At 40.4% G+C, this 22,601-nt stretch overlaps 2 protein-coding genes across 9 annotated transcripts in view; one reads left to right on the forward strand and one right to left on the reverse strand.

Moving 5' to 3' along the window:
* Positions 1–1,810: 1,810 nt before the first annotated feature.
* On the forward strand, positions 1,811–13,511 carry hmbox1a (homeobox containing 1a). Of its 6 annotated transcripts, none has more exons than XM_053237729.1 (9): positions 1,811–2,062; positions 5,557–6,075; positions 6,194–6,279; positions 6,537–6,647; positions 7,333–7,489; positions 7,705–7,787; positions 7,883–7,978; positions 8,520–8,638; positions 9,517–13,511. In XM_053237729.1, exons 2-9 carry the CDS (start codon positions 5,558–5,560, stop codon positions 9,658–9,660), a joined length of 1,314 nt encoding a protein of 437 aa, XP_053093704.1. In that variant the 5' UTR covers positions 1,811–2,062; position 5,557; the 3' UTR covers positions 9,661–13,511. The 6 variants fall into 6 exon arrangements, with proteins under 6 accessions (XP_053093704.1, XP_053093705.1, XP_053093706.1 ...); XM_053237730.1 differs by having other exon boundaries at positions 8,523–8,638; XM_053237731.1 differs by having other exon boundaries at positions 8,526–8,638.
* Positions 13,512–14,608: 1,097 nt separating this feature from the next.
* Positions 14,609–22,601, reverse strand: part of kif13ba (kinesin family member 13Ba) — a 48,570-nt gene continuing 40,577 nt past the window's right edge. For 2 of the 3 annotated variants that reach the window (XM_034308293.2, XM_034308292.2), the window contains exons 37-40: positions 21,677–21,810; positions 20,988–21,053; positions 20,230–20,902; positions 14,609–19,356 (exon numbers count right to left, since the gene is read on the reverse strand). In XM_034308293.2, the coding sequence (XP_034164184.2) occupies positions 19,151–19,356; positions 20,230–20,902; positions 20,988–21,053; positions 21,677–21,810 (1,079 nt within the window). In that variant the 3' untranslated portion in view covers positions 14,609–19,150. The remainder of the gene's footprint in view (positions 19,357–20,229; positions 20,903–20,987; positions 21,054–21,676; positions 21,811–22,601) is intronic. The other variant, XM_034308294.2, reaches the window with a different exon arrangement.

Raw genomic sequence — 22,601 nt, forward strand, 5'->3', positions numbered from 1 at the left:
TACTGTACACTACACTACAGTACACTACACTCCACTCCACTACAGTACACTACACTACACTACAGTACACTACACTACACTCCAGTACAGTACACTACACTACTGTACACTACACTACTGTACACTACACTACAGTACACTACACTACTGTACACTACACTCCACTCCACTACTGTACACTACACTACTGTACACTACACTCCACTACAGTACACTACACTACACTACTGTACACTACACTCCACTCCACTACTGTACACTACACTACTGTACACTACACTCCACTACAGTACACTACACTACTGTACACTACACTACACTACAGTACACTCCAGTACAGTACACTACACTACACTACACTACTGTACACTACACTACAGTACACTACACTACACTACAGTACACTACACTCCAGTACAGTACACTACACTACTGTACACTACACTCCAGTACACTCCAGTACACTACACTACAGTACACTAAAGTACAATACAGTACACTACAGTACACTACACTCCAGGACAGTACACTACACTACAGTACACTACACTCCAGTACAGTACACTACACTACTGTACACTACACTCCAGTACAGTACACTCCACTACACTACAGTACACTCCACTACACTCCACTACACTCCACTACAGTACACTACACTACACTCCACTACATTCCACTACAGTACACTACACTACAGTACAGTACACTACACTACACTACAGTACACTACACTACTGTACACTACACTACACTCCACTACACTCCAGTACAGTACAGTACACTACACTCCAGTACAGTACACTACACTCCAGTCCAGTACAGTACACTACACTACACTACGCTATTGTACGGTACAGTACACTACACTACACTCCAGTACAGTACAGTACACTACACTAAAGTACATTACATTACAGTACAGTATAGCACACTACACTACACTATTGTATGGTACAGTACAATACACTACAATATAGTACACTACACTAGTGCAGTGAAACTGTGAATCAGAAAGTGGAAATGAAAACATTATGAAATACTTTCTGTTTATGTCAGAAATTCCAGCCTTTTTATGAAGGGTTTAAGAGTGTAAGAAGCAAACTTTTTTTGTAATATCTAGAAGAACATCAGGTCTTACAGGGTTAAATCACAAAACACTGTTATCATGGAATTCTCTTCCAGGTCTATAAAGGTACATTTTACATTTTACATTTTTTTACACAGGGGTGCAAAATTTACACTTATGTTTTTTTGCTTGTTTGTTTGTTTTTTTAGATGGGAAAAATTCTATTTTAAAAAGTAAGATGCAGAACGTGCTAAATGTTTCTAAATTTTATATCATTATTATCATTATCATCATCATTATTATTATTATTATTATTATTATTATTATTATTATTATTATAAGTCAGAAAATAAATATATAAATCTATCAAAAATCAGAAAGTTCAGGGGAAAAAATAGAATGCCTAGTGTTTAATGTTTATATATTAATTATTATAATCATAAAATAAATCTATAAATCTATAACACACTAGGAACAATGCTGAAAATTTCAGAATTATATAAAGCAAGAAATTTTACTACTACTACTACTACTACTACTAATAATAATATGTTAAATAAATTAAATAAATATGTGCTGCAATTTTAGGAAACACAAACACCAAAGGGGTCAAATTTTTGCACATCTTTCTATCTATCTATCTATCTATCTATCTATCTATCTATCTATCTATCTATCTATCGCTGTTTCTGGTTTGTAGTCCAGGTTTTCCGGGCCGAACTACAGCTCCCATGATACCCCGCGCGCGGCTCTACTGTTCATATCAATATGGCTTCTGTCAGTCACACAAAGGCAAATGATATTTTGCTGTGAAATGCGGGTTTGGTGATTAAAGAGGAAGGCAGGGAGAGGGAGAGAGAGACTCGGAAGGAGGCTGTAGGACATGTCGCTGTGTGGTTGCTGACAGAGGGACTTTAACGACGCCTTTTGCTCCGGGACCAAAATTACTGCTAAATAAATTAAATGTTATGGTGGACGGAGGCCCAGCTGAAGGTAAGATCCAGTGCGAGATCCTGGAGCTGCAGGATCACCACTGAACACTGCATGCACCCGTGATCTCCTCTCTCTCGTCTCCTGTTGTTGCGATCTCTGTTACAAAACCTCCAGCACATAAACCCTGCATGCATGCATGAACAAGCTTACTATTATTATTATTATTATTATTATTATTATTACTGCATGGATAGAGTGCAGATCTGTCCATCAGATTAATCACGATTGATAAACTCGACAGATATCAGGATTAGTTCATCCTGATCAATCCATCATGCAGGAGGGTGTTGGACCAGGTCTGAGCTCGCAGGTCCATGGTCAGGTCCATGGTCAGGTCTGAGAGAGGTTCTGTGTCCTGAATCCTAAACAAACACTGGATTCACAAGCTCACTGTGTAGTGCACTTAAACAGGGTGGTGTTTGGGATGCAGCCTGGGTGTGTGAACATGTGCAAGGATTATTGGGTATTGATTGTGGATTGTTCCTGAGTCGTGCGTGATGCTTAAAGAAGCTGATATACAGCAAATTTAATAATAATAATAATAATAATAATAATCATCAGGGACACATGAATAACAATACTGGTATCATGCATCAATCAAATACCTGACATCGATAACTATATTGGTATCAGGTATCAGTCAGAAACTGCTCATTAATTTGTACATGCACTCTGAAAAAAAAAATGCTCCAATATGATACGAGGTGATACTACGTGACGTAAGCCTAAACAGGAAATCACAGCCATCTCGATATATTTCCCGATTAATGAGAAAACTGCAAGGATCTTCCTACAATAAACATAACTGTACACACCGTAACCTTAAACAGCATCTTTAACAGAGAGCACAGAGCAGTATCAGCGAGCATGGATGTTAAAAATGACGTTAAAAATCACACAAGGAGCCGTGAATTGTGCACACAAAGATATTAGTGAGCGTGGACCAGTGAAGCAAGCTTGTGGTGTGAGAGAGCAGTTCACTCCTGCGAGCACTGAGCACTGCATGACCACTCTCGCTGATTCTGCTCCGCACGTTCAGGTCCATCGTCCTCACTCGCTCTTATTAAAGATACTGTTTAAACACTGTAACATCCTAAACATCAAATTCAGCATGAGGAGTTCATTGATAGTAGCACCTGGCAACACTAACATAAACAGAGCTTTAAAAAGTTCGGTGACGTTCTGTGAGTAATTTGCACCAAATATCGCTCGCTCAAACATTCCTTTAAAATCACGGTGCACGCTGAATTGCATATAAATTAAACGAGTGATTGCTGAACACGAATATCATAGGGAGGTGGATATGAGTTATAGGAAAATACTGAACTAGAATTCTAAGACAGAGTGAGCGTAGAAACACTTCCCGGAAGCAGCGTCACTGCGTTCTGAGGACAAGTTCCTGGAAAAGTGGCACATTTCCAGACTAGTTTTCCATCATGGAAAGTAAAGTTGCACTGTTTAGCAAATACATTGTAGTATATAGTGTTATTTCTCCTGTACAGATCCCATGAACGTATAGAGAAAGATTTATTTTACTGCTATTTCAGCAGGAAAATCCCGTCTTGTGATCAAAGGATAATAGTGGTGTGTGTTTATATATTTCCGTCAGCCTCTATAGGAATGTTAGGGATTGTATCTGTATGGAATACAACACTCCGGCTGTGCAGTTATAGGAAAATAATCAACGATGGAGTGGTGTAATGAAGCAGTTACTGTTAGGATGTCAAAGTCGATTAATTTTCAATAACAGCATGTTTTATAACAGCATCATTTTTATTCCTTTTATACTACAGCTATTTTCCAATGATTCAAATTTATTTATTTATTAAAAATGTCAGTTTTTATCCGTTTATACTCACGAGGGTGAGTCTACAAATGTAAAAGTGCAGAATAAATTAGAATCGAATAGAATTTTTTTCTAGAAGAATCTGGACTTTGGTTAAAGAGCTGGAACACTTTCACTGAACAAAATGGAGATTATGTAGAAAAATGATGTAGAAAAAAAAATGTAGAAAAAAGACTTTTGTGACACCTGCTTGCAATTTTTATTTTTTTAACACAAAATAAAAATAATATTAAGATTTTCATTTGGCTCACCCTTGTAATTACATTTAATGTTGTGGAACATCTGCAGAACACCTACATTAGTTCCTGTGAATTAAAAAAATTCATTTGTATATTATTACTATAAAAATCAGTTTCAGTGCTGCTCTTATTCTCCAGTGTGTGCAGTGAAATATGGAGTCTCTGAGAGGTGAGAGCAAGGATAATACATGCATTTCTGCAGGATTTTAAATGGCCTTTACGCAGCGCAGAGGCAGAGCTGAGCCCGCACCCGGGAGGGAGGAGATAAATTTAAGGAAAAACCACCAAGGGGGAAAAAAATCCGTCCACGATAGCTGAGCTAGTTTTAACAAAAGAGCCTCAGAGCAGGAATTTTATCTGAGAATAATTCTCTCAGTGCTGAGCTCAGCCTGCACGTGCGCGCACACACACACACACACACACAAACACACACACATGCGCACACACACACACACACACACACACACACATGCACACACACACACACATGCACACACGTACGCACACACACTTTTATATTTTGTGAGTTAATTCCATTGACTGTGTAGTAATGTAGCTAAACCTTAATCTTAAAGAACCTTAAAGAAATCATTGTTTGTTTATTTTTTAAAATAAAAGCCACACGTTTTCTTAATCTGTACCAGACAAAATAACTAATCTCTAAATCGTCAGCCGTTTCTATACTCATCTTGCCATCTGGTCCTCACAAATTACTAAATACAGGCACACACACACATATGCACAAACAATGCTTTGGGGATTTGCTTGGAATTTGAAAATAGTAATCGAGTAGATCTGGTGCATGCATGCACACACTTGTGCACAGACAGACACACACACACACACACACACACACACATACATACATTTACAGTCATGCCTTCAAGTGCCAATGCAATGTGCGTTCCATATGGAACAAAGTCATATAATATTCCAAGAATTTCCAATCAGGAATTGCTTTGCTAACGGATACCAGACGGAAAAGAATAATCCAGTCAGCGCAAATGCTCACATGGTTTTGTGCTTTTATTATCAGCCAGCATACTCTAAAATATCTCTGTGTTTAGGAACAAACTGACTTTATACCAGTCCAAGATCTTTTTAAACCGAATCCTTGACTTCCTTTTGTAACCGGACCAGAGGTTCCTCTTTCTTTTTTTTTTTTTTTCAAGGTTTCTTCCTGTCTGAGTCTAGATCTGTAAAATATGTGACAGCTGAGTTCTAAGCAGATAAATTGATGGCCTCTGTCATTCGTTCTCTTATGCTCAGCAGCCATATTTCCTGGTTGCCTAGCAACGCGCGTATGATGTGATTGTTCAGATATGTCATTGGGTATGTTTTTAGCACATCAGTAATAGTAATTAATCAATGCGTCATTTTCATTGCTGTCTCTCCTCATGTTTGTTCAGAATGTCACATTACACCGACGAGCCTCGCTTCACCATCGAGCAGATCGATTTGCTGCAGCGGCTGCGCGGGAGCGGCATGACCAAGCAGGAGATCCTGCATGCGCTGGACACACTGGAGCGTCTGGAGCGCGAGCACGTGCAGAAGTTCGGCCTGCGCCACTCCTACGCGGGAGGGACGAGAGGAGGAGGAGGAGGCGTCAGCAGCCACGGCAGCTCCAATTCTGCCGCTCCGTCCAGCACCGCTCCCACTTCGTCCTCATCCGCCTCCGTGGCTACTCAGACCGTTTTCCACGGAGGCACTCCATCCCCGTCTCCAACCAGCTACGACACCTCTCCGCCCCCCATCACTGTGCCCATGGGCGTGGTGGCGCCAGCGGCTCAGAACGGCCGTGACGGCTTGGCGTCTGTCAGTAATGGGAAGCTCTCGCCTCCCCAGTACCCCGTACCCACTCGGGCCTTTGGCTTCGAGCCCGCTGAGGAGGAAGTGGACATCGATGACCGGGTGGAGGAGCTCATGAGGTCACTACGTTCATTCAATTAATAACGAATTATATTACATTATTACTATTATAGATTGCATTGTGTTTTTAAACATTGATTTTTAAAATCCATCATCTTTCACTTTCTCTGTTTCTAGAAAGGACAGTAACATAATTAAAGAGGAGATCAAGGCCTTCTTAGGGAGCCGGAGAATTTCACAAGCCGTCGTCGCCCAAGTCACAGGTTAGTGCTCGTGCCACGCTGCTCGCTCACCTCTATGTGCTAATGATCATGTGTGCTGTTAGTAAATGACTCCAGTTAGTTCACAGTGTAGGGCATTTTTTCATTGCACAGTGAGGTACGGCATCATTTATCAATTAACAAATGAATCATGAGTCCACAAAGGGGCCAATAATTTGGAAAGGAATTGCACAGCTACAAAATGCCCAAATTGTGTTGGCACGCTTGATAAAATGGCGTCCATGCTGTGTGTTGCGCAGGCATCAGTCAGAGTCGGATCTCCCACTGGCTCCTGCAGCAGGGTTCCGATCTGAGCGAGCAGAAGAAGAGAGCCTTCTACCGGTGGTACCAGCTGGAGAAGACCACGCCCGGTAATGCCACACTCCACCCACACAGGCCCCCTACCGCCACCCTGCTTCCCCTGTTGCCCCGCTGCCTCTCTACAGCTACACCGACCTATCCGTTATTAAAGCGCTCATATCAGAGCTGTGTCATTTGGTTCACACTGGTGTGTGTGTGTGTGTGTGTGTGTGTCATTGTGTTAAGATGGAGAATGTGGAGTAAAACAAGTTGTGGATACAACAATACAGCAGCACAGACTATTGATTAAAATGCACTGTACATCCTTATACAACCTGTGACTGCTGGTTTACACTATTAAAGGAGGAGTTTGATATAATTTACAAATCATTTCACTTACATAAAATGTATTCAGTCATCTAAGACAGGTTTGGTGTACTGGAGCTACAAGGCTAGTCTAGTCTGTTTCACCCGAAATCTTCAGACCTGCTTCAGACATTATTTTACATAAAACTGACTCCTAACTTTTTGGTCAATTCTGGCTTCAAATCATTAGGGGTGGAGCCTAGAGTAAAATAAATAAATAAGTAAATATTTGCAGAATGAGTGTAAAAGTAGACGAGTGTATGCAGTATGCAAGGTGGAGATGATTCCAGAGTTGCAGAGTAACCACCGTGTTCCGTATGCTTAGAACCACACAAACTAACCTACTCTCAGAGCTGTACAGCTGATACGCGGTCGTTTTTGTCGTCCCAGGCGCCACTCTGGCTATGAGACCCGCCCCCATGGCGCTGGAGGACATCGTAGAGTGGCACCAGAGCGCTCCGCCCATCAACTGCAGCCCCGGGAGCTTCCGTCTGCGCCGCGGCAGCCGCTTCACCTGGAGGAAAGAGTGTCTGGCTGTCATGGAGAGGTGAGGGTCGGAGAATTTTAGTCTTTTACCTGATGTAACACTCCTGATTTGAATAATTAGGTGTTTAATTAATTAGTCAACGAGCTGAAGCAGGTGTTTTACCTCAGGGACAATACTCACTGCACCTGCCGAGTTTCTTAACGAACCTGGCTCAGGTAATTATCATTATTATTATTATTATTATTATTATTATTATTATTATTATTATGCTTCAGTTACTTTAACGACAACCAGTATCCCGACGAGGCCAAGCGGGAGGAAATCGCCAACGCCTGCAATGCTGTGATACAAAAGCCAGGTGAACCAACATCTCATAGTGAAGCCAGCCTTTTATAAATGCAGGCCAAAGCCATGAAACTCATTTCTGAACCTCTACAATGTCTTTATGTTTAGGAAAGAAGCTTTCTGATCTAGAGCGGGTCACGTCTCTAAAAGTGTACAACTGGTTTGCTAACCGACGAAAGGAGATTAAGAGAAGAGCCAATATAGGTAACGCTGAAGCCCTGTGGGCGGGTTTACAAAAATGTGTCAGCTCTTGTGCTGTTCGTTCGATAAAACCACAGAAACTGCACTTTATTTTCTTCAAATGCAAAACTATAATTTTCTTACATATATATTTATATATATATATATAAAATTAAAGGGGTGGGTTGTAATTTTTAAATTCATAATTATTTTAAAGATACCGAAGGAAAACACAGATTCACAGAATTAGATTGGATTTGGTTAATTTTTAAAAATTTTATTTTGCTCAAGCCTTGCATTTTTCTGGCCCGGAAATGATCCCCACCCCATTTTCCCTTAAAAGGCAACGCATTAGGAATATGTAGTTTCAACAGAACAGGAAGTAGGTGTTTTTTAATTATAGCTCTAAAAATTACAAAATGCTCTTTTTAATTTATGTTGATGCATTTGTGTATAAATAAATTACGTATTAAATAAATTAGTGAAAACGTGCACGTGGACGTTGTGCATCCGAGTCCACTCTGACCGCTGATATGTTATGGCAAGGTGTGTTTTTTTTTCGAAGAAGCAGCAATCCTGGAGACTCATGGGATCGATGTGCAGAGTCCAGGCGGTCACTCCAACAGCGACGAGATCGACGGTAATGACTTCAGCGAGCCGGGCGCAGAGCCGGGGTTAGGGACGGTAAGAACCGTATTTAACTCCACTTTTAATAAAAAATTACTCGCAACATTTCCAGCCTCCACTGACCCAGCTGTCTTTAGTTTTAACACCGACTACATATATATAAATTCAGGAACAGTTACAAAACTGTGATTGAATTTGTTTGTGAAAAGAGAGCAGTGGCCACAGAGGTTTTGGTTTCAGCAGAGGGGACGTGTCGTCCCTCTTCCAGGTAGGCAGGACATGTCTAGAGCTGGAACACACTCTTTACTTCCATTACATTACCACAATGTAGCTAGCTTTGAAAGCTTTCAAGGCCTCCTGATGGATCAAGTGTGACTTTTTCCACTGCACAGTGTACCAGAATGCTGCACTTTTGAAAATGGTCTTCCAAACCTCGGACTTGCTTTTCATCCTAAATTTGAGCTCGGCCAATAAAAGCTCAGATAAAACAGCTAATCAGACAATTAAATCCAACTTCTTCATGTCAGACTAAACAATTACACAAACAAGCTTCGTTCTGTGATTGACATGCAGAATGATGTCCCCAATGTGTTAGCATCCACAATAAGAAAAAATGCTACTGAAACCCTGTCTTTTGTCTTTTCTAAAGTTAAAAACCAAACCAAGACGTCCCAATGCACAACTAAAAAAAGTCCCTTTTTTAAAGTTCTGTTGGTTCCGGCTTGGGCCACTTCCTGTCTTTGAAAGTGCAGTGGAAAAAGAAAAAAAACGCCCTAAAAGGCCACTCTTGCGTTTGTAGGTACCAACTTTGCTCTCTGGTTGGTTGGAGCATCCCATGGGGGCGGGGCTGGGCTCAAGCAGTGGGGGCGGGGCATCAAGCTGATTGGCTTCAGACTGATGGCTGTGTCCTGGTCTTGTCGCCCCTCCCCCACCAGGACGAGAGCACGGGACCGAGCGAGCACCAGGACCCCATCAGCCTGGCGGTGGAGATGGCGGCGGTCAATCACTCCATCCTGGCGCTGTCGCAGCAGGGCAGGGGCGGCAACGACGTCAAGGCCGAGGTGCTCGATGATGACTGAGGACTCTTCCACACACACACACACACACACACACACACATACACACACACACTTTCACACATACACACCGTCACATTTACACTGTATCTGCCAAAGGAGGAGACGGTGCTGGGGTGAGGAGGTGGGGAGTGATGTGACTTTAAGACTCGCTAGTTTTGCTAGTTTTTCAACTCAACCTCATGCATTGCCTTTCAATTTAAGCATTTTAATAACCGCATATGTTCAAACTGAATGTAATATTTTTGGGAATATTAAGCATTTAATTACTTCCGTTTATGCATCTAAGCTGTTCTGTTTAGTCCTCCTTTTCTTTGAAAGCCTTGTGGGAAACTAAAACTCTTAAATACATGCTAGTCATGCTAGTTCAATTCCTCAGGCCTTCGTGAACAAACAAAGCCATTCATTTGGGAAAAGGGAAGATGCTCTGTCGTGACTCATGACCAGAGCTGAAGAGGAGTCAGTTAATCTCACATTAACCCAATCGACTTTCCTCCTACAGCCATAATCTGTTTATTGTAAAATTTAAACAGAGGTTCTGTGAAGTAGAAATGCACTACTGGTCGAATTTGTGCATTAAAATCACAAAAGTTTTCCTTTAAAGGAGCGGTTTGTCATTTTCAGCCCCCTGTGAATTAAATTACAGTTGCAGTGAAAACATTGACGCATCTCCCATTTGCTCCGCACTGACTCCACCCCCTTTATTGAAACCTTTTAGGGAAAAAGGACAGTTGGAGGCGGAGCTAATTTCCAGGCCAGAAATATTTAAACACAAGTCTGACATGCAGAAACTGGAGAAATTCATGGCAGTGTTGCAATTCAGGTTTTCTTCTCTTTAAAGTTAGATGATTATTACATTATTACGTATTACATTCGATGATTATTACAAAGACTAATTAAAAAATGGCACCTTTTACGGCTGAGAAATGAAATTTGCAATTTCTAGTGCGTCGCAGATTTCTGGTGCGAATAAAAGTTCTAATTAATAATAAATTTAGCTAATTTTATACTGTATGTAATATTTTCTGACCTGACAAATTATTCTATATTAAAAAAAAGAGGTGTGGGATGCAGCTCGTCAGGAGGCGGGATTAGATTAGATTAGATTAGACTTAGACTATCTTACTTCTGTGTTTTTACTTTTTATGTTGGGCGAGTTGACTATCAGCTCAGACAGGTTAGCAAGCAAAGTCGATTGACAAGGTAAAAGCGAAGGTAAAAAGATGTACAAGTGTTTGCGTTTTCGTCACAATTGCTTTAGCACTCCTAAAATTTTTTGTCCCCCCAAACTTTAAGTCCCATTTCACACACCTAGTGTGACTTCACTTTTATTAGAACATTTTTTGATTAAAAAGTGTCACTCCTCCACACGGTTTTCCTTCTCTGGAGGGATGTATAAACCCTCTGCTATCTCTTTCTCCGTCTCCTCCTCTGTAAGAAAACACTGATTTACATCACTTCCTGGCCTGATGTAGTGGCCTCTTGCCGTCTAGCTGCCTGTAAACATGAATCTCCTCAGTAGTAAGATGTGGTCCTGAGATCACATGAGCCTTATCAATGATCACATGCTTCATCATCATCATCATCATCATCATCATCAACACTCGCCCAGGGTCTGCTACACGTCTTTAGGCTTCTTTAAAAGCAATCGGACAAATGCTGTTAACCGTACCATGTGTAACCTCATAGTATTCCGTATCAGGGTGCTGTACTGAACTCTGCAGAGTGTCGGGTTTAACACCGAGGCCCTGATTTACTGAGAATAACGCACGTAAAATGTGGGCGTGGTTTTACAGGTAGAAAACAATATGTAAATTACGTCTATACGTCTACCGTAAGGTCAAATAAAAACTGTACAAATTATTAACGCAAATTAATTGTTCTCTTCATAGGGTACATTCTGTACTCTTTATCTTTTGTACCTTTAATATGTGTTTTCTCGTTACATGTAGTGGACGTGCTCTCAGAGTGGGAGGGGCTTACTGTCTTCTCCTGTCAATCACGACGACACTAGCCAATCCTGGGCGTCTGTGAGATCATGTATTAGGAAGAGGGTGGATAGCGTTTTCAGAAAGATGCATATTAAAGGTACAAACAGTATACGCTTGATTCTTCAACCCCTGTGAATAGGAATGGTACAGTTCAGTACAGTTTTTTTTTTTTTTCCAGAGAGTGTAGAGTGACTAAAAACCGTTTCACAGCCTCTATTTAAACACTGGTGTCACGGTTTTTAAAACAATGCCACGGTTATACTCTATAACCATGTAACAAGCTTCTTAATCATTCTGAGATTGTTAAAGATTTTTATTGTAAAAGCCTAGTGTACGGTCTAAATTTACCTGTCAAACGGAATTCTGCAAATTTAATACCTGCTGTCCGGTTGTATTAATGAAAGCCGCTCCTGAAGTGGCTTTCGGGTTTAATAAATCACACTGTAGGTGCTAAATTAATCTGTTTGCATCGAGTCCGCTCTGCACTTGTACATAGAAATGGCCCAAAACGCAATATTACTGAAGACAAACACACACAACCGATCATTTGTTCATTTGAAAGTCGCAATCAGGTTGTGCGTTTTTTTTTTTTTTTTTATACACACGCAAACCTTTTAGTAAATCAGGGCCTGGCTCTGTAGGAGCATCGAGTAGCGCTCGGACTGGAGGATGGACGCAGGCGAATGTTCAGAGTGTGTACAGACAGTGCGTGCAAACACGGCAACGTAACATTTTAAGGCCCATAAATAACTTCAGTCCACATTTCTCAGTTAAGATGGTTTGAACAGTTTCATCCAAACTGCAGTGGAATTTACCAATAAAAGGAAAACGTTTGGCCAAAAACATCGTTCTTGGCTGATCCAGGGTTAGTGTGTAAATGTAATTTCTGACCAATTTCAATGTGAAATGCAGCCACAATCAGAGATAAGCTTTCAATTTAGCGTTTATAACGAGATTGAATGAACTCCGGAAATGTTAAAATTCAGTTTTCAACTTGGAAGTAAAATTGTGGAAGTGAAAAAATGCAAAACACACAGCTGGAATGTTCACCAGTTAGGACTAAGCTAAATGTGTTGGAATTTTCTCTTTCATAATCCTCGATTTCAGGAAATAATTTCAATTCTGCTATTTGTATTTGCATATTATTTTCTTTGCGTGTTCCTCTGGAGTGTAAAGCTCCCTAAAATTTCACACTTTTTTCTTATCTTTAATTCGGGAAGCATATTTCACTTTAGGGTTCAAATGTGAAATCAAAAAGTGGCATTTGACAATCTTTAATTTTCTCGAGATCACACTCAGTGTTCCACTTTCTTTTTTTTTGTGTGTGTTTCAGCTTCAGCTGATGTTTCGCTGCACTTAATATTTATTTCAGTACATTTGAAGTCGTCAGCTCAAGTCTGACATCCTTGACCTCGGATAGTAATCCCTTTATTCATGATCAGTCGAACGTCTAGCTGTTTTTGTGTTTGTATCACAATCCACTCTTTACTGATGATGTCCAGAGAGGAACCCAAATGGTACCAGAACCCAAATCCTCCGATCAGGGTGGACGAGCAGTCAGCAGTTTCTGTTTGACGGGAAATCAGGAGCTTGACTGTCCTGTCAATCTGTTTAATATGTGAATATATTAAAAATATATATAAATAGAAATATTATATGACGCAAATACTGTTGTATCAACTACAAATAGTTAAATCCTGTAACTCCTATTTCAGAATTTAGTGCCTTTTTTTGGACAGTAGACTGTTCAGTAATTAATATGTAGTATATGTATGCTTTATGACTTTTTTAAGACTTTTTTTTTAAACCTGTGTTTATTTTAGTACTGTATCTTCTAGAGAATAAAGTCTAAATCAATGACAAGCTCTGAATTGTGTTTTCCTGAAATAAATAACTGACTGAACGGGAGTTATAACCAGTGTTTCTCCTGCTCTAACTCACCGAGTTGAACTCAGGAAGGTTATAAATGAGCTGATGAGTTGAATCAGGTGTATTAGAGCAGGAAAATCACTGAGGTCTTCATGAGAGAGGGATCTCCAGGACCAAGAACCTGTGACTTACATGAACTACCAAAAGAAACAGAAGGAAGAAAAACAAAAGAAAGAAAAAAAAATACAAATAGAAGTAAGAGAAATTAAGATAGCGAAAAGGGAAAAATGGAAGTAAGGGGAAAAAAAAAAAAAAGATCCAAGGGAGGATCCAAAGAGAAAACAGACAAAAAATAAAAAATAAAAATACAAAAAGCCAGAGGAAAGAAGGAAACAAGATGAGAGAAACTGATCATTCAAAAGGTTAGAAGAAAGTGAAAAAAAACAACAGAAAAAGAAAGAAGGACCAGCAAAGAAAGAGAAAGAAGAAACAAAAGAAAATAAATTTTAGAAGGAAGGAAGAAAGAAAGAAACAGGAGGAAGGGCAAAAGAAGATAATAACGAGAAAGAAAGAAAATCAAAGAAAGAAAATGGGAGGGACAAACTCCCGTCAATCACAGCGAGACTAGCCAATCCTGGGTGTATGTGAGGTCATGTAGGTGGAAGAGAGACCTCAAGAGAAAGAAAGTGAAAGAAGAAACAAAATATGCAAAATAAACACAATACACCTTAGAGGAAGAAAGTGACAAAAGATGAGAGAAATAGATTTTTATGAGAATGTTTTAAAATGTTAGAGAAAGAAAGATAGATTGAAAAAGAAAGATGAGACAAAATAAAACAGAAAAGTTAGAAAAAAAAAGAAAAAGAGAGAGAACAGGAGAAATAATACCATTAAAGAAGTTAGTGGAAAGAAAGAAAAATAAAGAAGTGACAAAAGATAAGAGAAATAGATCAAAGTTCGAGGAAGAAAGAAAGAGAAATGGTTGGAGAGGGAGAAAACAGTGTGAGAAAATGGGAGGAAGAACAGAAAGAAAAAGAAAAGCACATTCTGGGGAACATCGGTGCTGGTGATTAATAACGAGACGCAGTCGGTTTGGTAAATCAGTCGTTTTTATTTTTATTTTCCACAGAGATTACTGTACAGTCGATATAAAAGAAATTATAAATGAATTATTATACATGATTACTCTTTGGATATCAGCATCAAATTACAAATAATTAAATTAATCCCAAATTTGTGCTCAGATTGCACCTACACACACGCGTACACACACACACACACACACACACACACACACACACACACACACACACACACACGATCAGTGAGAGAGGAAGCGGTTCATGAGCATGTATGAGTGAAACTCCAGGATGAAAGCTGTGTAGAGGGAAACTGCACTTCACTCCGGAGGGAAAAGGAGTCGGTGTAGAGAGCACACAGAGGCGGGAGAAACCATTTTCACGGGGTGGGGGGGTTAAATGGAGCACGGTTAGCCGTATCGGAGTCACCGAGCCCAGCTGGAACGGAGCTGAAAGGACACTTTGTGGTCGTTTTTATATTGAGTATTTAATATTGCTGTGGATCAGTGTCAGGTTTGAGGAATGGTACACGTCAGATATGAAAACGTACGAAAGATCAGCGCTCTGGCATCGTGAACAGGTTATGAAACGCGATAACAGGAAATCAACAACAAGTCAGTGATAATTGGTAAATTGCACTTTAACGTTAAATCCTGGCAAAATCTTCGGAGTCAGTAAAACAGTAAAACAGTAGCTGAAATGGTGGCCGGTTTTACACTGTACGATTTCAGCGCTCTTTAATCATCACACTGTACAAGAAATAAATTCTATAACAGAGTGCATGATAAAGTGTCAGATTATACGATGAAGATCCTCTAACGATAGACCTAAAGGAAATTACTACGTATGACGCTGCTTACGACAGTCAGTGTGATGCTCCCGTAAACACAAACGTTCTTCAAAACGTAAGCTTGAGGTAATGAGGATATTTTTCCGTCCATTAGCATGTTTGTTTCGACATCGCTACTACGATATTTGTAGCTGTCGGGTGAGTTTGCTGTCCTCCCATTGGTCGGTTTTAGACGAGTGTCGTAGCAGCGTATGAACTTTTAGTAAAAAAAATTCTCACACTGGCAAAACTTGGTCGTCGGCCATCTTTGGTTGCAGCGGCACCAAATTAACCGTGATATTGTGAACATCTCATTATATTTTATAAGATCTCCGATCTCGACTCACGACCAAAGAATTCTTTTTTTTTTAAACGAGTTTTATCTGCGAAATCATGACAAAAATCGTACAGTTTAAACCCGGCGATTCTTTATTATCTGATAAACATCTGTGAGGCTTCTCTGGCAACAACTCATCATCATTACACTCAACACCAGCCACATTTACAACACTGGATACAATAAAAGCATCAATGAAATCGTTTAGGACGTTAATGTGAGTTCCGTTAAATGCGTAATACTTATAAAAACAACCCCGGCGTAGAGCGAAAGAGAGAGAGAGAGGAAGAGACAGAAAGAGCTCAGCACAAAAATGCTCTCCTTGTCTACGCAATAAACCGTAAAGAAATCGATGAGATCGCAATTTTATGAATGTACAAGTTTTGGAACTACAAATCACAACAGACATGCTCACAACGTTCATGCTACATGTACAAAACACACGATTAGACACCACTGTAACATCTTGAGGGGCGGGGCCAAGCAGACGGCTACTGATTAACGAAGGGGGCGGAGCTTAGACAAAAAGTTCTACAAGTTGCAACTGCAAATGTTTAAACTCGTGTAAAATGGAAACGTGTAAACACACAAAGTGAGTCAAGTACAAAGTAGATATGCAAGTATTTGGTTTTTTTTTTTTTTTTTACGATTTTACAAAATCTGTATTTGCAATTCATAAAATTACGATTTTTATTTATTAACCAGTGTCCTCTGTACTCATCTCACTGACTGATGTCTGCGCATGTCTGCCAATCCGATCAGACCAGCGCAATTCTGAGCTACCTGTGCGCAATTTTGCAAACATCTTCATGCACAAGGCACAGATCTGATTAAAAAAATGATCAAAGATACATTTCTGAGACAGTATTTTGAAGACTTGTGCAATGACAAGATGAAGAAGCTGTGTCTAATGACCACACACACACACACACACACACACACACTTCCACTAAACAGTTCTATTAGTTAGAAGACTCTGGAGTTATCGAAGAAAAATAAAATCAGGAAAATAAATACTAATTTAAGGAAGTCTTAAATGGGGACTGTTGTGAGTTAGAAAGATGATGGCTTTTTATTTCAGCACCGAGTCCTCGGTTAGATTTTAACCCTCTATAAAACAAGAAGAGACCCACTGGGTGGGCTGGTATCTAATCTAAAATCATATGTGCAATGTTTTAATTCAAAGGGATTCCTAAATTGAAAAGTTTTATAAAAAAATTCCACATAGCTATCTATAATCATTAAAATATACTTTAATAAAATCAATATTGCATTCGATTTAAGAAATCACATTAACGACTTTAACCCTGCGTTCACACTAACGAGCGACAACGTGAGATTTTAATCGAGATTTTCTCGCATTATACGCAAACGCCAAACGACTGGCTCAAACGACTCCTCGGACCGACGTGTGGTCCGATGTTCCCATTTACTGTTTGATGCTCAAAAATGGACGAAAAACTTGCAACCCTGGTTTCATCTTATCCTGTCGATAAATGTGTATAGAGACGTTACGAAGAAAAATAATGCTTGGAAGGAAGTTCCAGAGGTCGTTGGTGAGTATGTAGCTAGTACAGCTAGCTAGTCAGCTAATCTGTCATGCGAGCACGTAACGTGTAAATCAAACACCTAATTAGTGCGTTATTTTAAGTAGTTAGCTTTAGAAGCCATATAGCTACTACTGTTTCTCGACGCCGGACCGTGCGACAACATACAAGCGTCACGATCGACTTGTCGTGTGCTAATGTGAACGTAGGGTAAGGATTAAAATGCAATGGTATAACCCATCTTTCTGGTCTGCTCCCATGTGCAAGAACATCCGTTCGTGGTCCTTCATACTGAAGTATGTGCATCTCTGACTGCGTAATGATGCAAAACGTTTAATACTTTCTCTTGGAATGACTTTCGTTCCACTTATTCGCTTTACGCAAATGTATACAGTGTAGCCTTAGGCACTGCCAGGAATTGGTCCGTCCTCTTATCTTCTTACATTCCGTCTTCGCTAAATTCAAAGCTTCTCATGGAAGACTGAACTTTATGAATCACTAAAATGATCTCACTTGTGTCAATACCTGACATTTCTGACATTTCATCCAACGGTCACATGCTATAACTGGAGGAGGTTTATCCTCATGAATTCCAGTGCAACGGTAAAACCTCTTATCCCAGTTAGACTGATCCGTTCTCTTAAATCACTCAGATCTACATGCTACATGCTCTGAGGTATGTAGTGGCCTTCCCCCATATGAGCTACAGACTTTTATCCCAATGCAATTCCATCTTTTTCTTACTCTCCCAACATGCAATAAATACAGCACATGGCATTGAAAATGCAACTTCCTGTCTTCAGGCCTATTCATACTAAACACGATGCATCGTGAAAGCGTAAAAGAGTTGAAAATGATTTATTCCCAACACACTTGGCTCGATATGCATTTTCTGCGTTTGGGGGTCGGGGTAAAGCTCAGACAAATTACAGGGAGCCGATCCCTAGCAGCGTTGGCCCGTACGTTTAATTATATAATTGGATTTATCTAATCTATTAGATTAGATGATCTATTGAAGCAACATCGGAGCTAAAATAATGCCAAAGCCAGAACCTTGCGCTTGCTTTTCCCTCCAAAGCACTGATACGTTTTATTTTTAAAATAAGTATCATACAGCTCTAACACGAGCTGTCAACCTTTCAGTATGACGCTGATAAGATGAAATGATGTGAGTCGCCTTAAAATCATCCTAAAACTCCAGAAATTATGCTTTAAAAACTAGAATAGCTCGGAAAAATTAAAAAAGAGCGTCATCGCCATGCAGCATAAAATTCGTGTTTGGTGTGAACAGGCCTTCAAAATAACAAACCTAATATTATATATACACACTGTATGCATAACCCACACTTTTGGCATCTTCTGATGCAGAACTTGCTTTCTCTTACATCAGACACAACCGTTATCTCTGACCAATCCCTGAGATCAGACCACGTGCTGACTGAAGGCTTTCTCGCTAGTGTTAAAGAGGAATAAGGGATGACTTTACAAAAAAAACACCTGAATCACAAAGGCACGTTTGGGATTCTCAGCACAGATTATTGACTAAAGGGGAGGAAGATTAATCATGCATAATCACGTAAAACATGAGTCTACAAAAAAGGACTCGAGAGAATCAGGGCAGGATAGAAACGACCGTTTGACCCCAGAGAACTGGGCTTCTCGTTATATTCGAGTTTCGACTCGCACAGTTTATTCAGTGTTGAGATGCGACTCGTTCCGTAAGCTGGTGTAGAGGTGAGAACGAGGGAACGGCGCAGCTCCTCCGTGTAGAACCGAGCACCAGGGTTATACAGCACAAGTGCATGGATTTGATTCTGTCCTCGTACAGGAAGGAACGGCGTTTAGTTGCTCCAGGATTTGCGGTTCTCTGCTTTCTGATTGGTCAGGCCTGAATTCGGCTTAACCTGTAGGAACTCGCCGCTACGCCGGTTCTCCGAGTGCCGTCTGGACACGTCACGCCGACTCACTCGGTCCGGCCGCACGAGGACTCCGTAACCGGGGTTACAGCGGAAATACTGACGGCCCGCTACAGAGCCATCGTTTTTACCTGGCAGGAGGAAAAACAAATCAAAACAACGTCACATAAGGTCTTCTTTAAGAGCCAGAGAGATCAGGGAGCAGGCTTTACCTTTAAAACCTGACAAAATATACCACAACTACGAGGATTTTTGTTCATCGCTAACTTTAGGTAAGTCAGCTAGCAGGTTTTAGCACAAAGGTTCTGGGGCTAAACTTCTCCAATATTACAAAATAAATAAAGTCAGATAGATTCTAAATAGCCTTAAGAAACCTCTAACCCTAACTCTTCTCCACTAGGGCTCGGGGATATTATCATAATTTATCAAGATATCGATATATATGTCACAATGTGCTTTTCTGAGTATGGATACTGTGATATCTTTTAATAATTTTTTCTACTGTTTTTTTTTTATTTATTAATTTAATTACAAACTGACTGAAGCTGCTGATGTGATGTTAAAAAAGATTTTGTCCTTTATCTTTAAATCTGTAAAATGATAAAAAAAAAAAAAAAAGAAAGATATTTTCCCCTCCATTTTTCCCCCCAATATTTTGTTTTTCAATATTTATTTATTTATTTAGTATAATTTTTTAAAATATAAATATTAAAAATGCATTTATTACTGTAGACGTTAAATAAAGTATCATCGAACATTATTTTTTTTTAATGCCACACTGCTGTTTTTATTATGCAGTTTGTGTGCACACGTACATATCGTTACACATGTCATGTATCGTGAAAATGCCTTTGAGAATCCTGATATGATATTTGTGTCATATCGCCCACCTCTATACTCCACTACTGTATGATGATGATACTGTAGCATGTTTTTCCCACACAGACAGTACAGCAGATCAGGTTATTAGTGCGTGAGTAAATATGACACACTGTGTGACTGACCTGCGGGCGTGTCGAGCTCCACTCCAACCCAGATGCCCTCGGAGAAGTCCGTCTGCCCGACGTAACGCACTGTGCCACACTTACTGTTGGCCACCATGACGCTTTCTCCAACTCTGAGCCAGCGAGGGAGTTCAGCGTCTCTGCTCGTTTCGTCAGAGCTTCCCTCCGTCCTGCCTCTTTCTCCTTTCTCCTTCTCAGCCTCCGGCAGCATGGGGCTGAACGATTTGAGGTTCGAGGGTTTGACCCTCTGGAGGGAGAATGCGTAATCGGTAGCAGCTTTAGGTACTAAAGAAGGGATGGTTACTAGTTTGGCTTCGGAGTGAGAACAGGGAACGCCGTTCCGAGGCGCGGGCTGTAGGTCTTTGGGGTTCGGGTTCTGCTGAGGTTCCTCGTCGCATTTTAGCCCAGTTTCTGCAGGAGGAACAGAGGCGTCCTCGCACTCGTCGGCACCCCGCCGGGACGTATCGTAGGCGTTGGGACTCGGGGTAAGGTCCGCAGACGCAGCAGAGATATCAGAGAGAGTTGCGATGGAGACGCTGGTGGAGAAATAACCACTGGAAGCTTCACTGCTGGGGCTGAGGGGCAGCTCTTGCGAGTCCTGGACGGAGGAGGTGGATGCATCAGGGTTGTCTGAGGGTTTCTCAGAGCCGGGACTCCTTCCGATCACTGGCACCTGAGAGAAGGCGTGAATAACACCACGGAATAACTCGACACTGCTTATCACACATGCTATTCCCTTTAAAGGTTGAGGAACTTACCGGTTCCACTCGAACTCTGCTTTCATCTGGGCTGCTGCTAGTTTGCATCATGATACGAGGCACGTGCTGGAAGGATGGAAGAAAAATTACTTTCTTACACATTTTTTTTTTGTTGTCATGGAATAACTAGATTCAGGTTTTGCAGATGGACTGTGCAGGAGTGAATAATGTTGCTTTTGGGACATCAGAGGTGCCAACATTACTAACAAGAAATTCCTAGCAGGCAGAGAGGGGAAAAAACTTTACCACAAATATTAGACCACTTTTCTAATGTAAGAATATTATTTGCGTTTGTTTGGACCGTGGCTTTATCGGGAAAAGTATAAAAGCGTAGTTTCGAGGTGTTTGTCGTGGCAAGGGGTCAAAAATAATAAATGCTATGGCTAAACAGAAGAAGCTGGCAATTCTGGGACTATACATTTCATTCCGCTACTGAATTAACACTGACAATTCATTCTCTATTTATATTTAAAAGTATCCTTGTATTTTGACAGGTCTGAAATCACACAAGATACTAAAATCTTGACAAATTCGTGCTAGTTTATGTTAGCCATAATCCCGGACATGCCATAATCCATAATCCTCAGTGTAAAATGGCACATTCAGGGTATTTTAAATGAGCAGAAAGAGCAAAGGTTTGTCTCAGTGTATGAATTTAGAAAAAAAAAAAAAAAGACAAGGTTACGTACCTGTTGTGATTGTGGAGAGGGTCGCAGGTCCTTCTTGTCTTCACGAGCAGGGAAAAGGGACTTGAGCAGCTTGGGCATCTGAGGAACGAGGGCCTTGACTGGGGAGAGATAAGAAGCAGCAAGCCCTGAAAGGCCTGAGGGGAGGTCGGGGAAGAGACGGAGGTGGAGGAGGAGGAGGAGGAGAGGAACACAGAGAAGGAAGAGACAGTGGCGGTGACAGGGAAACAAGGACGGGCGTGATGGAGGCAGACGGGGAAGAGTGCGAGAAGTTGAAGGCCACATTAACATGTAGTTGGACATGACAAAAATATGGGAAATGGGACGTCATACAGTGAGAATCTTTGTACGATGACAGGAAGTAAAATGCTTATTTATGTCACGTATTCATAAAAGTTCAGTTTTGTAATCTCGTTATCGTAATGAAATCATCAGCAAACATTTCTCATCCTCCAACTGACTCTACTGCATCAGATGGATCGACTGTCTGCCTCGTGACTTGCTTTTTAAGAGGCGAGGAAAAAAAAGGCGGGGTCAATTTCAGGGTCAGAAAAAATAAGTCTGAAATAAAGAAACTAGCCAGATCCTGTGCAAGAAAATACTGTGAATCTTGTGAAATTGAATATTGTGAAAACTGTGAAAATATAAAGCAAATTAAAAAAGATCATGAACATGCAACAAATATAAATAAATAAATACATTTTACTTTAGTGCCAAAGTACTGATTTTTCCCCTCAGTGTATGCCTAGATAAGGTTAAAGCATGATTATAAATGATCTTACAGAAGTTGTGGCCTGTTTAAAACAAGTATTTTAAAATTCAAATTATTATGAGACATTGCTCTTAAATATTGTGTGATTAACGTGCACCGGATTCACACAATACAGAGTGTACAGTCAATCTAATACAGCACCGTATATTAGATTAT

Source organism: Pangasianodon hypophthalmus, chromosome 10, assembly GCF_027358585.1.
Source record: "Pangasianodon hypophthalmus isolate fPanHyp1 chromosome 10, fPanHyp1.pri, whole genome shotgun sequence".
Lineage (NCBI taxonomy): Eukaryota > Metazoa > Chordata > Actinopteri > Siluriformes > Pangasiidae > Pangasianodon > Pangasianodon hypophthalmus.